The sequence below is a fragment of the Oncorhynchus gorbuscha genome, linkage group LG02 (assembly GCF_021184085.1).
Source record: "Oncorhynchus gorbuscha isolate QuinsamMale2020 ecotype Even-year linkage group LG02, OgorEven_v1.0, whole genome shotgun sequence".
NCBI classification, from domain to species: Eukaryota; Metazoa; Chordata; class Actinopteri; order Salmoniformes; family Salmonidae; genus Oncorhynchus; species Oncorhynchus gorbuscha.
Genome location: NC_060174.1, coordinates 94649546 through 94666853, shown reverse-complemented (window position 1 = coordinate 94666853; position 17308 = coordinate 94649546). Strand labels below are relative to the sequence as shown.

General features: G+C 39.5%; 1 protein-coding gene across 1 annotated transcript in view; it reads left to right on the top strand.

The window, feature by feature from the left end:
- LOC124013499 (disks large homolog 2-like) overlaps nucleotides 1-7030 on the top strand; it is a 326264-nt gene extending 319234 nt beyond the window's left edge. Inside the window, 5 exon segments of the mRNA XM_046327794.1 lie at nucleotides 2443-2466; nucleotides 3391-3563; nucleotides 5034-5143; nucleotides 5497-5588; nucleotides 6141-7030. Of these exon segments, the coding sequence (XP_046183750.1) occupies nucleotides 2443-2466; nucleotides 3391-3563; nucleotides 5034-5143; nucleotides 5497-5588; nucleotides 6141-6247 (506 nt within the window). The 3' untranslated portion in view covers nucleotides 6248-7030.
- Nucleotides 7031-17308: the final 10278 nt, after the last annotated feature.

Here is a 17308-nt window from a genome sequence, read left to right as displayed (position 1 = left end):
TCTTGTGACTACTGGATACTTTTGTAACCATGAATGTTTTCTTGCGACACTGCCACAGACACAGTTGGCTACCGGACAATTAAATTAACAATAATGATTAACAATATTCTAGAAGTATTAAATAGCTAGCATTAGCTTGTTAATTTGCTAAGAAGAACATGGCTAACTTAGCTAACGTTAATGTCGTTAACTATGTTGGCTAATGTTGTTATGCGTTAGCTCTTACCGGTCACGCAGTCCCTCTACCACTGCCTCTCCTATCATGGACAAAACCTTCTCCTCCAGCTGGTCTACATGAATGGTTGATACCCCTCCCCCCATCCAGTCTTCTTCAAATCCCTGCTTCTCTCAACTCCCTTCTTAGCAGCCAACTTGATGTTGGAATACGGTTCCTTGCTATACCCCCGACGGTGGAGACAGACTTTGGCACTCTCGCCCATCCTCTCTTTTGGTCTCTGCAATGACCCTTCAGTTATCAAGTCTCCCCAACAGCAACCTTTTCCTGGCTGCTATTTCCTCCACCATCACTTCAAGCTCTTGTTTTTTTGCGCTTTCCTTGGTTATCCATTTTTGTGTTGATATACAATAGCTAGTCTGATGGCTATAATGTGTGAATAATAAAGTTTGTTTTTGTGTATAAAGCGTCTCACTTATACTCTGAGACGCTTGATACATATGGCCCCAGTCTACCAGGCTGTCTCAGGGTGGACACAGTTGCTGCATCAAGAATACATTGTGTGATCATGTGCCCTTGTGATTAGCTCTCTCTAATAAATTCCACCGTGCCGCCAATATACCATTGTAGTTTTATTTTATACCCATCTTCTTCATTTGCTATGTTGTTATAGTGTTTGATTCATTATTTTTCCTAATTTCTCAAAAAAAAGCTATTAATTTTCCCCCCTTACATGTTTTGTTGGGTTCTTTGATTTGTATTATACATACTTGGTTAAATTATCCAGAGATGATTTCTTGACGACAATAATAATGTAGGATTGTATTATTACCCTGCTATTCACATGTGCAATTCCATTGAACCATTAAACGGGAAGTTCAGGATTTTAGATTTTGACGTTAAATGTCTCCTCATGCTGAAAATAGTCTATAGTCCAGGAGAAACTGTAATCAATGGTTTGGTTTTTCTTGAAGAAATTACTATGAACTTCAGCTAACTTTAGCCACAGCTAGGTAATAGTCAATGGAAGTATATTTTTATTTTTATGGCCAACTGAGAAAGGCAAAATCCAATAGAAGCTATGGCAACAAATCCAAATAAATGTGGAATTTGTTTTACAGACAACAGGATTTGGAGTTTTGGCTGTAGACCAGATACTGTTTATGTATAGTAGTGTGACCATACTACTAAGTTCAAAGGTTCATGGACAGTAGAGTGCTTCTGGCATTTTACTCTAAAACCATTTTTCATACATTTCTCATTGGTACACCATTAGTATGGTCTCACAATCCAATTATTTTGCACATTCAAGCCTCATAGTGGTCCTAATAGCAGGCCTATGATTCATTCCTGAAAAAGTTTTGGATCCTAATGAGAGTTTTTGCTCCTGTTTGATTTTGGTAATCAGGAGACTGAACGTAATGTAAAGAAAATCATCTTGAAAACGTGGATTTTTGGGACAGTATTAAAAGTTGACTAAGTAAGGAATAATCAACGAGGGGCTATGCATTCTATGGAAAATAATGAACAACGTGGAAGGTGTGTAGCGCGTCGTGGAACTGACCTTCCACAGAGTTGCATTATTTTCCAGAGATCGCATAGAGCCTCAAGTTGATTATCTCTTTTATACCATGGCTATAATTGAATACATTTGCCACTAGAAATGTGTTCATTTGCTGGTAGAAAGGTGTTCAACATCCACTAGAGTAGCTCTATAATGCCCTTCAAGCCAATCGGAAAGGAGTATTCAACAATTCCATGGTATAATTAAACAATAAGGCACGAGGGGGTGTGGTATATGGCCAATATACCACAACTAAGGGTTGTTCTTAGGCACAACACATCGTGGAGTGCCTGGACACAGAACCTTAGCTGTGGTATATTGGCCATATACCACAAACTTCCGACGTGCCTTAATGCTATTATAAACCGGTTATCAATGTAATTAGAGCAGTAAAAATAAATGTTTTGTCATACCCGTAGTATACGGTCTGATATACCATGGCTGTCAGCCAATCAGCATTCAGGGCTCGAACCACCCAGTTTTTAATGAGGAATATTTACAAAACAATTGTTTGAGTTATATGACCTTTTAAATACAGTTTTTCAGTATAATGATAGTATTTCATACTATTGTATATTTCAAAGAACTGTCCACACCACTGTCTACTTGATGTCATATTTTTATTTTGATCGTCATTGTTTTGATTTGGTTTGTTTTAATTGATTTATCTTTTTATTCCATCTATTTTTTAAACCATGTAAAGCGGCTAACTGTTCAGGGCAGCCAGGTAAGTGAGCCCCTTAGTTGCTGGTATACAGAATGTAGTGTAACTAAGTTATTGGTTAATACAATGTAGTGAAAGGAAGTAGAATATGTTCCACACTGTTGTAAGTAGTAGATTGAAAATGGACTTAGAGTAGAAATTGCAGTATTGACATTTTAAAAATACTCCAAATGCCTCTCTACACATAGTTACCAGGAGATGTACAGATTCATTGTGGGGAATGGGGAAATTTCCCTTCTCACTATTAAATCTACACATTTTTTAACAGTGCGATGGAGAATCTATAGATTTCCAGTGGAATCGCTAGATTTCCCTATTTTACACATTTACCGTAACACATATACCAAAGGTCAGATTGAACAAAATGCACATTTACAGTATCAGTAACAGTTAGACTGGGTTTACATTCAAATCACCCTGCAAACACCAGATCTTAGCTTAGGTGCACTACTTTTTATGCTTTCAAAACACGATCATGGTATTGTGAAACATTTTCAGTGCATAATGAATTTGTTTGTTTACACGAACAGGTATAATAGTTTTGTTTATGTACAGTATCTATACTGTAGTCACACTGTACCTGCCTATGTAACTATAATATAAATAAAAGGTACTACGCTTCGATCACACCCACAGCGTCATTGCATTTTGGTACGACAGAATTACATTCATTTCCAATGAAACACTGCGTTTGACTTGCAGCATTGCGTTACAGAGGCGGTTGCAGTGCGTTCTGTGTGGTGCATCCTTTGAATTTATCCAACGTATGCATCAAACTGTATGTGTAGACGGCTTAACAGAAATGGTAGCAGAAGGTGAATGTTGAACTTTTGCTGCACACATATCCAGATGATGCTACGTACTATTTTGTGCAAGGACTCTTATCGGTGTTATTTTAGCTTATTGTCTTCTCCTCTTGCATCAAAGATACCACTCGGTCGAGGAGGGACTACGAGGTCGATGGGCGCGACTACCATTTTGTAATGTCCAGAGAGCAGATGGAGCAGGACATCCAAGAGCACAAGTTCATTGAGGCGGGCCAGTACAACGACAATCTATATGGAACCAGTGTTCAGTCGGTCAAATATGTGGCTGAGAGGGTGAGTGTCACTGTCATTGAGATATACTTTATTTAGGCAGTGTGTTTTCAACAGGCAGAAAAACAACGGTGGCAGGCGGCGGTGTGCTAATCCAATGTTAACTTTTATGGCTTTTCCTAATGCCTCGATCACACCGACAATGATATTGCATTTTGGTACAACAGAAGTACATTCATTTCCAATGGAAATGTTCTGTGTGGTGCACACATTGGATTTATTGAACGTATGTGTCAAACTGTATGCGTCGACAGCTTGACAGAAATGGTAACAGAAGGCGATTGTTGAACTTTTGCGCAAAAGTGCTACCAGAGTGATCAAGGCATAACCATTTACGTAAATTAACTTCACTGAAACATTTTGTTGTTGTATTTTACGATCTTGTCTCATCGCTGGAACTCCAATGGGCTCAGGAGAGGCGAAGGTGGAGTCACATGACTCACCTAACTGCTCTCCTTTACACCCGCACCAATGTGTCGGAGGAAACACTGTTCAACTGGCGACCGGGGTCAGCGATGCAGTGCCTTAGACCGCTGAGTCACTCAGGAGGCCCCACTGAAACTATATCTAACCTAATTCCTAATTCCTTAACTTAACCCTACTACTACCTTAATACATATCGACCCCTATGCATTAACCTTAACCCTACTACTACCTTAATACATATCGACCCCTATGCATTAACTAACAAAAATGTTCTGGTCGAAAATACACTTCCATATTTAACACTATTCAGGTTCCATTTAACTTTGTGGTTGTAGCATTGTGTTGATCTATATTTAATCCAAACAAAATGTGTTTTTATGTGTGATGTAACCACACAAAAAGATCATACCAATATTTTATTTTATTAGACCAATTTCAGAACTTTAAAATGTGGGTCTTTTTGTCTTATTGGACAAATAACTAAAAGGACAACCATGGTCTCCAAGCATATATATTCCTTTGTATGTGTTAAATACCTCTTCTAATAAAGTATGTCAGAAACAGTTATTTGACTCAATCAAGGACATTATGTAAATTCAATGATATACACTTTGTGTACAAAACATTAAGGTTACCTGCACTTTCCATGACATAGAATGACCAGGTAAATCCAGGTGAAAGCTATGATCCCTTATTGATGTCACTGGTAAAATCTACTTCAAATCAGTGTAGATAAAGGGAAGGGGACAGGTTAAAGAAGGATTTTTAAGCCTTGAGACAGTTGAGACGTAGATTGTGTTTGTACCATACAGAAGGTGAATGGGCAAGACAAAATATGTAAGTATCGGTATTTGGTATTTTATTAGGATCCCCATTAGCTGTTGCAAAAGTAGCAGCTACTCTTCAAATCAGTGTAGATAAAGGGAGCTGTTCTGAGGGCAAAAGGGGATTCAACTCAATATTAGGAAGGTGTTCCTAATGTTTGTACACTTTGTGTATACTGTATAGAGTATGTACGTGTATAAACTCTCTTTCCTCTGTCAGCAGGGTAAACACTGCATACTGGACGTGTCAGGGAATGCCATAAAACGACTACAAGTAGCACAACTCTACCCCATTGCCATCTTTATAAAGCCTCGGTCCATTGATTCATTAATGTGAGTTCTCTCATATCCCAACTCATGAAAATATTACATAGCAGATGTGTTTATTACAGATATCCAATACAGGAGAAGGAGCTGACATCATTAAATTGAGTGCAGAATATAATGTTTAAAAGGAGTGGGGGTAAATCAGGCAATTAAGTGGAAATGGAGTTGAATTCACAAATACCACATTAACGTAATACATAGTCCATACATGTGGAAATGTAGTTGCAGAGATTAGAACCTTTGGGACTGATTTCCCGGACACAGATTGAGCTGGCTTTTTAGTCCAGGACTAGGCATAATCTGTGTCCGGGAAACTGCCCCATGGTCTCTGATGCCTCACAACAAACCTTTGTTCCCAGGGAGATGAATAAGAGATTAACAGAAGAGCAGGCCAGGAAGACATTTGACCGGGCCATGAAGTTGGAGCAGGAGTTTGGCGAGTTTTTCACAGGTACAGTATCCATGAGTAAAGATGCACAATGTTCCTCTTTTTAGACAAAAGAGATGTGAAAGTTGTAGTCTCAACCCTCGTTTAATGTATACAGTCCTGGGGCCTCATTTCTCAAGCCTCTGTGGATTACAAAGAAATTGGCCTACATGGAGATCCTACAATTAGATGGGAATTATGAACATTATTGATGTCCATAATTTCAATGATAAAACAGATCCCTAATGTAATTCTGCATATGTGAATGAGCATTACAAGCCTGCCTGGATAATGCCCTTCATTCACCCTTTATGGTAACAAATAACATCCTCATTTGCTGTATGGTTAGTAACTATTAGAACTAAGCCACGGCAGTAAAAACCAAAAGAGCAGGTGTTAGCATCTTTTGCAGTGACTTTTTCAACTTTAACCTGTGGGACCACAATGTGTTCTATGGGTGCAATTTATTATTATCACAAACAGTATGTACATGACAAAAAAATATTTCCTTCTATTAGAAAATAATTTATAAATGGTTAGATCTGCCTGTACTTAATGTATCCCCTTGTTTTGCAGCCCTTGTTCAAGGAGACACCTTAGAAGACATTTATAACCACTGCAAAATGGTGATAGAGGAGCATTCAGGACCCTACATCTGGATCCCATCAAAAGAGAAATTATGAGAACACACAACTTTGGCAGGGATATTGGACTGCTAGATTCACAACATACTTTGTAACAAATGTTCAACTGTAATGGTAATTTATATTGTTCATAATTATAGCCAATTAAAATGTTTGTTTTTTTTTGTTTCTTTTTTTTCCACTTTCAATATGAATGTTCCTGAATGTACACCACAACGTTTAAGACACATTTTTGGCCTAAAAAAATTGACCGTTTGTATATTTCATGTTTTTATTTTTAAAAATGCTAAGGAAATTTAATAAACAAGGGCATGTGTTCACGTCGACACTGCGTGGAATTTCAAATGAATATTCGAAGATCGCCACGCCAATGAAGGAGGGGAAGGAAATAATATCAGCTTCTTTTGCTTCTCTCCACACAACAGCTAGCACTTTGTGTCCCCTGACACTCAACTCACATCAGTAGTTGACATTGTGTGACTTTAGCATCTATGGCCCTTGGACACAGTTCATCGTAATCCGCCTATTTTTATGTTCTTATTTTTATTTTTTATTATTTTGTGAATTCAGATTTGTTTGAAAATGTTTTCTTTGAATAAGAATTCTCAACTGTATTGTTTTTTGTTGTTGTGCGGATTATTTCTTTAAAAAATACAATTATTGTTAAGATGCTTTGATTAGAATGAAGAATTAAGGGGGAAATCTACATTTAGGTATAGGAAATGTGACATTATATTTTGCTATTTATATTGATAGAGGGCACAACAGCACAAAGTATTTATTATGAAGATATATAACTTTGATTAAAAAACCAATAAAACATCTGATCTTAATTGTTTAACATAGTGTGTGGTAGATTTAGAGATGATGGGGTTGTTATTTGAGAGTAAATGGAAAACTACAGGTCCCAAGTCCTTTGAGGACTGATAGTAAGTAATGTTCTGTGGTGAGCCTAAAGTCTTAATCCGTATATTCACAAAGCAGCCTAATGATAACTTTGCCACTTAGGAGCAATTCTTATCAGAATTCTGTCATTTTTCCCATAAGTGTAATACATTTTCTGAAAGTAATTCACAAATTCTCACTTTGCGCACGTTTCCCACAAACTTCCAAACTTTTGAATTCCCAGTGGCCTAGTGCAGCATCTGGAAAGTGTCTGAAGTTAAATTTCACAAATTAAAAGTAAGTATCATAATGAATTACACTAGGCCTATAACCAAATGCAATGTGCTGTGTTACTTTTTTTTTTTCATTCATGAAACACATTTGGGGATTTTGATGAATGGAAGCTCCTGTGTCCGTTCAATTATTTAAAGAACTATAGTCTTGTATATCGGTTACAATTAAAGTAAATTAAAAGGATTATCGAATAGTATAAAGATTTCTTACCAGTCTTACGTTTATCAATCAATCTTTTTTATTTAGTGAACGCTGAAATGACAATATGCCTCTAACAAAGCTCTTTATTTAGGAGTGGTGGAAAGGACTTAAGGGCTTTAGAATTTTCTTAACTGTCAGCTTTTGCCATTACCAAGCCTAGACACATCAGCCTATTAAAGATCTTAAAAGACTAAAATATATTGTGCCAATATTGCATTGATGCATCATTGACAAGGCTACTAGCTACTACTAACATTAGACAACATTTAAGTTTTTGAATATATTACAAAATCCCACGTTTTTGTGTATCTGTTTCACACATATCCATGTGCTTTTAAGGAAAAAAAGATAAGAGGTCCATGTTGTAAGCATCATATGTTGTAAAAAAAACAAAGAGCCTTACGGATGTCAAATAGAAGTCCTGTAGGATATTGTTATTGTCATCGCTCCAAGGTGGCACCATGCAAAAGGGCACATTAACCATAGTTTATCACGTGATGGACGATTATTGTAATGCATATCCTATAACATGTTAAAGGCCTACATGTAAGTGAAGCCAACATATGAATATACTAATGATTGCCTATACTGATGTCTCCTCGCCAGCAGAGGGCATAATCACTCTATGGGTAGGCTCCACCAGGCTATCATTAGTGAATATCAAATCAAATGTATTTATAAAGCCCTTCTTACATCAGCTGATGTCACAAAGTGCTGTACAGAAACCCAGCCGAAAACCCCAAACAGCAAGCAATGCAGGTGTAGAAGCACGGTGGCTAGGAAAAACTCCCTAGAAAGGCCAGAACACAGGAAGAAACCTAGAGAGGACCCAGGCTATGAGGGGTGGCCAGTCCTCTTCTGGCTGTGCTGGGTGGAGATTATAACAGAACATGGCCAAGATGTTCAAATGTTCATAGATGGCCAGCAGGGTCAAATAATAATAATCACAGTGTTTGTTGAGGGTGCAACAGGTCAGCACCTCAGGAGTAAATGTCAGTTGACTTTTCATAGCCGATCATTCAGAGTATCTCCTGTTGTCTCTAGAGAGTTGAAAATACCAGGTACGGGACAGTTAGCACGTCCGGTGAACAGGTCAGGGTTCCATTGCTGCAGGCAGAACAGTTGAAATTGGAGCAGCAGCTCGGCCAGGTGGACTGGGGACAACAAGGAGTCATCAGGCCAGGTAGTTCTGAGGCATGGTCCTAGGGCTCAGGTCCTCCGAGAAAAAGAAAGAAAGAGAGAGAATTAGAAAGAGAATACTTAAATTCACACAGGGCACCGGATAAGACAGGAGAATTACTCCAGATATAACAGACTGACCCTAGCCCCCCGACACATAATCTACTGCAGCATAAATACTGGAGACTGAGACAGGAGGGATCGGGAGACACTGTGGCCCCATCCGACGATACCCCCGGACAGGGCCAACCAGGCAGGATATAACCCCACCCACTTTGCCAAAGCACAGCCCCCACACCACAAGAGGGATGTCTTCAACTACCAATTTACCATCCTGAGACAAGGCTGAGTATAGCCCACAAAGGTCACCACCACGGCACAACCCAAGGGGGGCGCCAACCCAGACAGGGAGATCACATCAGTGACTCAACCCACTCAAGTGACCCACCTCTCCTAGGGACGGCATGGAAGAGCAACAGTAAGCCAGTGACAGCCCCTGTAATAGGGTTTAGAGACAGGGAATCACAGTGGAGAGAGGGGAACCGGCCAAGCAGAGACAGCAAGAGTGGTTCGTTTCTCCAGTGCCTTTCCATTCACCTTCACACTCTTGGGCCAGACTACACTCAATCATAGGACCAACTGAAGAGATGAGTCTTCAATAAAGACTTAAAGGTTGAGACCGAGTCTGCATCTCTCACATGGGTAGGCAGACCATTCCATAAAAATGGAGCTCTATTGGAGAAACCCCTGCTTCTATGATATAATAGGGGTCCACTTTCTATGATATAATAGAAGCCCTTCTATGATATAATGGGGGTCCTCAAACAATCGTTTAAGTGCATGCCGCCACCTACTGCGCTGGAATGTACAATCAATCATTTACATTTACATTTAAGTTATTTAGCAGACGCTCTTATCCAGAGCAACTTACAAATTGGTGCATTCACCTTATGACATCCAGTGGAACAGCCACTTTACAATAGTGCATCTAAATATTTTAAGGGGGGTCAATCATGATCTTCCCAATTCTGTACTACCATGAAAAAATTAACTTAAACAAAATAAATATCTACTAACTTTTACCACACCCTCCCCCAAAACCCCTCCCTGTTAAACTATATCTATGTCATGCTGAAACACTCCAGCCTTAGGATTGTTCAGGATGTCAATAACCATTTCAACAGTAACATCTGTTAACCTCAATATCTCTTTTGCCATCTCCACATGAGCCCTCTCAGACAGTCTTGACACTCATTCCATGTGCACAGTCCAATAGCACTTCAAAAACATCCTTCTTCAGACACCCACATAGAGGTTGAAAAATCCCTGTTAGCGTTATCATCTCATGCAAAAATGTAAAACGCATTGCTGAACACTGCAGCTCAATCTGGTGTAAGAACACTAACTATCCAGTAGTAGCTCACTTTGTTGAAGCGAACAGTCCTCTCTCCTCTCTCAAATACACAGGCATTGAGCATGTTGCTCTACCAAGGAAAGGAGGTAAAATGGAGATCTTACTACCACAGAGGGAGGCCTACTGGATATCCTGTCTATAAACATTGACCCCTAGTGGTCTGAATATTGACTTTGAGCTCAGGCCCTTATGAACAATTATTTTGTTCATAAATCTTACAAATGAATATATTCTTTCTACAGCTTATCAGCGTACACCCAATATGTTCCCCCTGTTGATGAGGCTTATTATGTATAATGAAATTGGAAACAATTAAATATATATGAAATTAAATTAATCAATGTATGTTGATGCTAATATTATGTACAAATCTAATCATGTTTCCATATGTTAACAATATATCATATATATAACAATATAATCAATATGCTGTAAACTATTGTCTTAACAGTTTCACTCAATTCTAATCAATTTAAGAATTATCACACACCCTCCCTCATTATTGTCATTGGTTGCATTAATTGCACTGTTTGTTTCCATAACCTGGTTCAAGGCTTCATTACATTACCCTGAAGACACAGTGATGCCGAAACAGTGTTTTATCCAATATATTACTGTGATAGAGTTTATTTTTTATAGCCGTCTCCACAAACACCTTCAACCTGCTATTACTGCTTTCCACAACCCGAGTCGTATTGATAACCTTACCAATAAAAGCTATGAAGTCAACTTTATTCATTATCAAAGTGTCCTTTGATACCGCACATCCATGAGCACAAGATTTCTGAGCGGGCCTCCAAAACATATCAGGACCATCAGAAACACCAGCCCTGATATTAGGTCCACTTAATAGAGGAGCAGCGATGGAAGTGCCATCATGCCACACTGTAACCAATCTGTCTTACAGCCTCTGCATACGATACATCATGGCTCATTCTATATCACCGAGCCTCTCTATGCACTTGACATCCACCAAATGCTGCACTGTCAACACATAACTTTCTCATTGCTCCCACATTCACTGTAATCATGTTCCCCTCCACACTTGGCATATCTTTTCTTTCCTTTACATTGAACAGCTACGTGTCCCATTCTTTGACATGTAAAACACTGCGATGGGGACGGGACAAATTCTCTGACATTGAAAGTAAGGAATCCTATCTGTACTTTCCCAGGCCTAACCTTCTCAAACCTCAACAGCACTGATAGACTTTCACTTCTTTGACCTTCTATCCTACTGATCAATCTTTTGGCCTCAATCACTCTTCCTCCATTCACATTTTAATTGATATCATCTATAGACATAGATATTGGGACCCCGATGATGACTCCCCCCAATCTAGCATAAGCATTAAAACATGGCGTTTTAATCTTCTTCCCATTAAGCTTTTCCATTTTCAAAATCTTCTCTTGCTGAGCCTGGCGTACACAAAATATGAGAAATCTAGCATTTCCAATAAACCGAGCTAGTTTGACTTCACCTATCTCTTTCTCTACTGCATTAGTTAGTCAGGTAGGGTGTAAATGTGGCCCTGTGGTCTCAAACACTATCACCACTTTCCAACTCTTGGATCCTACCTTGGCCCTCTTTATACTTTCTTTACTAAACTCTCCACTGCTTTCTGTATCATGATCTCTCTTCTTCCTATGTCTTTCCACTACCGACCATTCCGGTCCTTGACCCTCATCTTCCCGCTCCATACCATCAGAACTGACACCAATATTGTTTGCATTCCAGCACAGCTGTTGCTTCACCAACTTTTTACAAATGTTGTCCGCACTACACTATTACACACCAAGTTAGTCATAAATAGGGCACAACAAAGCCTTTTCTCCCTCAGGAGACTGAAAAGATTTGGGGTCCTCAGATCCTCAAAAAGTTTTACAGCTGCACCAGAGAGCACTGACTGACTGGTTGCATCAATGCCTGGTATGGCAACTGATTGGCCTCCGACCGCAAGGCACTATAGAGGGTAGTGCGTACGGCCCAGTACCTCACTGGGGCCAAGCCTCCTGCCATCCAGGACCTCTATACCAGGCGGTGCCAGAGGAAGGCACAAAAAAACGTGTCAAAGACACCAGGCACCCTAGTCAGACTTATCTCTGCTACTGCACGGATCTTCAAAGTGGTAGGCATGTTGTGCAAATCAAATTATACAAACCCCCAAAAAATCTATTTTAATTCCAGGTTGTAAGGAAACAAAATAAGAAAAATGCCAAGGGGGGGTGAATACTTTCACCACTCTACACCACACACTCTCCTGGTCCTCATGTGCATGCCACACCCCTCCCATTGTATTGAATTTAATTTAACCAATGGCTGGTTAAAAATGTAGACATGAGCCATTACAGGTGTGTTCACACCTCTTTCACTCTGAACATCGACACCAATGATTCACCCTAAAAAGATCCATTCACACCTGAAACAAAATCAAATTGACTTGCTAGTGGCCTTAGGCCAATTTGTTGAGAGTTCTCTCTTCGATCAGACAGGGAATGAAATAAAAAAAATCAATCACGGCTAAGGAATTTATTATCATGGCCTATCAAATTCTCTCAGTTGCAAAAAAAAAAAAACAGTATAGCTTTGTGAGATTGTTCAACAAAACATCTTAACAGAAGTTTTATGATTCCTAGAATTAATGGGTTTATTTTACCTGAGAACGTTTATCTAAATCAAGTGGTCATTCATGAGAAACATGTTTCACTGGAGACAAATGTGATCCAGTCAACATAAATATGCATTAATGAAATAAAACTATAGCTATATCACAAGAAAAACTCTGTCTTCATCCTATAGGCTTTCCGGCATGATATATCTGGTAACTACCAGTGAAAGGCATCATATTTTGGTTGTTATCTGGTGGAAGCTTTGACAACCATTACAACCTGGTAGGTGGATATTTTTCTCATCACCAAAAAGACAAAAAACAACCTAACAATTTGTATACAACCTGACCATGACCTCAGAAAATAAATCAGCTTGACATTATTAACTGTAACAAAAACACATGGAGTCCAGGTGTGCTTATCGATGGGGAGCATGTGTGCGCAATGACAGTTGCCAGGACAGGTGCTTTGTAGACGGGCGACGGCAAAGCGCTGGAGGAGGGAGGGAGGGAGGGAGGGGAGGGAGGAAGCAGGCGTGACAACCAGTTGGGCACTCCAGTAGTAGTCTACCATTCTTAATGAAGAACAATAAGATTACAACAGTTTCTTTATTTAATAATTTTTACTCCCTCAACTTCACCTATAAGGTGAGAATTAAGTGTTTGTTAGAGTCTAATCTTTGCAGCGCAGGTTTACATACACCTTAGCCAAATACATTTAAACTCTGTTTTTCACAATTCCTGACATTTAATCCTAATAAAAAGTCCCTGTCTTAGGTCAGTTAGGATCACCACTTTATTTTAAGAATGTGAAATGTCCGAATAAAAGTAGTGATTTATTTCACATTTTATTTCTTTCAATACATTCCCAGTGGGTCAGAAGTTTACATGCACTCAATTAGTATTTGGTAGCATTGCCTTTAAATGGTTTAACTTGGGTCAAACGTTTTGGGTAGCTTTCCACAAGCTTCCCACAATAAGTTGGGAGAATTTTGGCCCATTTCTCCTGACAGAGCTGGTGTAACTGAGTCAGGTTTGTAGGCCTCCGTGCTTGCACATGCTTTTTCAGTTCTGCCCACAACTTTTCTATAGGATTGAGGTCAGGGCTTTGTGATGTCCACTCCATTACCTTGACTTTGTTGTCCTTAAGCCATTTTGCCACAACTTTGGAAGTATGCTTGGGGTCATTGTCCATATATTAAAGACCCATTTGAAACCAAGCATTAACTTCCTGACTGATGTCTTGAGATGTTGCTTCAATATATCCACGTAAAATGTTCCTACCCCATGAAGCCATCTGTTATGTGAAGTGCACCAGTTCCTCCTGCAGCAAAGCACCCCCACAACATGATGCTGACACCCCAGTGATTCGCGGTTGGGATGGTGTTCTTCAGCTTGCAAGCCTCTCCCTTTTTCCTCCAAACATAACGATGGTCATTATGGCCAAACAGTTCTATTTTTGTTTCATCAGACCAGAGGATATTTCTCCATGTGCAGTTGCAAACCGTAGTCTGGGTTTTTTTATGACGGGTTTGGAGCAGTGGCTTCTTCCTTGCTGAGCGGTCTTTCAGGTTATGTCGATATAGGACTCTTTTTACCGTGGATATAGATACTTTTGTACCTGTTCCCTCCAGCATCTTCAGAAGGTCCTTTGCTGTTGTTCTGGGATTGATTTGCACTTTCCGCACCAAAGTATGTTCACCTCTAGCAGACAGAACGCGTCTCCTTCCTGAGAGGTATGATGGCTGAGTGGTACCACGGTGTTTATACTTGCGTACAATTGTTTGTACAGATAAACGTGGTACCTTCAGGCATTTGGAAATTGCTCCCAAGGATGAACCAGACTTGTGGAGGTCTACAATTTTCATTCTGAGGTCTTGGCTGATTTATTTTGATTTTCCCATGATGTCAAGCAAAGAGGCATTATGTTTGAAGGGTGGCCTTGAAATACATCCACAGGTACACCTCCAATTGACTCAAATGATGTCAATTAGCCTATCAGAAGCTTCTAAAGCCATGGCATCATTTTCTGGAATTTTCCAAGCTGTTTAAATGCACAATCAACTTAGTGTATGTAAACTTCTGACCCACTGGAATTGTGATACAGTGAATTATAAGTGAAATAATCTGTCTGTAAACAATTGTTGGAAAAATGACTTGTGTCATGCACAAAGTAGATGTCCTAACCGACTTGCCAAAACTATAGTTTGTTAACAAGTAATTTGTGAAGTGGTTGAAAAACAAGTTAAGGGATCCAACCTAAGTGTATGTAAATGAAAGATTAGTGGAATCTGTGTGGGTAGCTGGATAGGTAGGATGACTGACAGTGAAGGTGAACAGGTGGTCACGTGCCAGGTGACAGAGGAATGGATGAGACTGAGGTAGGAATTCCTTTAACCATAAAGTGGTATATTTACCGAGTAGTCTGTGCTGCATAACAAAGGAAACAAATAACATGTATCCGATCAAATTCATCATCCTAAAGATCATATCATACCAAGCATTCATGATTAACATAATTAGGGAAGTCAACAATCCAGTTCATTAAGAAGTCCTATAGTAATCATCCGTGAGTCATTTAGGCTCGTAACTATTTATCATAAATTATGAAAGAATACAAACAGTGGTTATTCAATCTGTAATCCCCATTAGTTTGATATCAAAGTCCATCAGTTAGCAAATAATTACATTTCTCATTTCACCCTTTCAATTGTCTTCATGTGTACATGTAATCAATTTCATTACATATTAACCATATCGATTGCATAATTGGCCTATGAGGATCCGTAGGGCCGTGATCATTGAGAATTCCCATTACACAATATGTTTGAAGTGTGCGCTCCAAGCCGCGCTATGCGGAAATAACTATTAACAATAACTGATGGCCCACTCTCCGGATCGCAACAGATAGTTCAGATGAAAGGTAACAGAGTCGGTGGACTTACGTGGATTCATGGACGCACAGAACTTCTGGATCAGACGCAGTTAAGGAAGAGAAAGCAGTGAGCTCAGGCGATGGCAATTTCCTCCTTTTATGGAGTTGGGATCTGTCTGACATTTCCACCTGACCTAATTAAAGCGCCCCTGGCCCAGCTGAGTAAGTGGCAATGAATTAAAGGATTATTCCACCAACTCCATGGGCCTTTTCTACAGTAAACTTCAACTGTATATCCTGTGTGCATTTTCTGGCAAATGTGTCAAATGTACCTGTTTTAAGGTATCCATTTGAGAGAAACCCTCCCCACCGTCAAACCAATGGTATGGTTTCTCTCTTGTGTGAACTCTCTGATAATGGTTAGTTTAGGGTTTGTAATAAAGCACTTTCATAGCCAGAGCAGGAGTGAGGCTTCTCTCACCATAAGAAATATATTTCACAATCTCATCTTCATCTTTAATCAGCCCCAGTGCTTGACTGCAGTCTTCCAGCTTTACTGATGTCATCTCTGGATCCTGCGCTGCACACTGGACTCCACTGTCACAATCAGGAACCAGTGACTCTGGTTTGGGCTCAGTGTGGAAGGAGAGTGGCAGGCTGTGTCTGTCCTCACTGTCCTACAAAGTTGATGAGAGAAAATACATTCAAACAAATTGATGGCACAGCATTACCAAAACTCTCTTATATGGTAGAAGTGAGACCTTATAGCTTATTAAAACGGCTAAATGACTTGCCTATATATGGAACAAATGTATAAATGAGTGCGGAAGTAGCCTAGTTGTTAAGACAGTCAGGCCAGTGCGTGACCCATAATTGCTCAGTTGCTCTGGATAAGAGTGTCTGCTAAATTAGTAAAATGTAATAAATATACAACTAATATTGTTCCATCACTCACCATTTCAAAAACTGGTTTGTCACCTGATTTCCCTTGAAATATCTGTGATGCTTTGTTAATCAGGCAGACTTTATGAGATCTCTGTACTTAAAGTTGTTTCCTGACTAGAGCTAGTTAAAGTTATATGGTTAAACAAACGCAAATGCAGCTACTTTGCTGTTATTCTGGCTGCAGTGTTTGACGTGACTGTAAGTTAGCCATAGTTGGCAAGCTAGCAAGCAAGGGATAAGAACGTTGCCAGCCAGTATGACAATAGAACGAATGACTGGGTCGCGCCCATAGATACAGAACAAAATACTTAATGACTGTGTCACGTTTTTGGCAACAGAACCAATAGAACGAACGACAAAACGATTTGTATCGGGACTGTATCTTGTGGAAGGATGAATAAACAAAAATAACGTTAATTAAAATATCTCAATCATTATTTTAATATGTTGGTAACCCATTGCATAACGCCCTTGAAGCGTGTGCTTGGCGGATATATTGGCACGGTAACAACACCCGTGCCGATATATCCTCTGAACACCGGTATTATCACTTAAATATGTGATAGGTCAGGTTCGGGATCATTTTCAAGTCATCTGCTGGTTACTGTCCTAACCCTGGAACGGGTAGCACCGTAAAAAAGACTGTGTCCATTCTGTCTGTTCTCTATGGGCTGGGTTTCCATTTAGTTTAAAAGGAA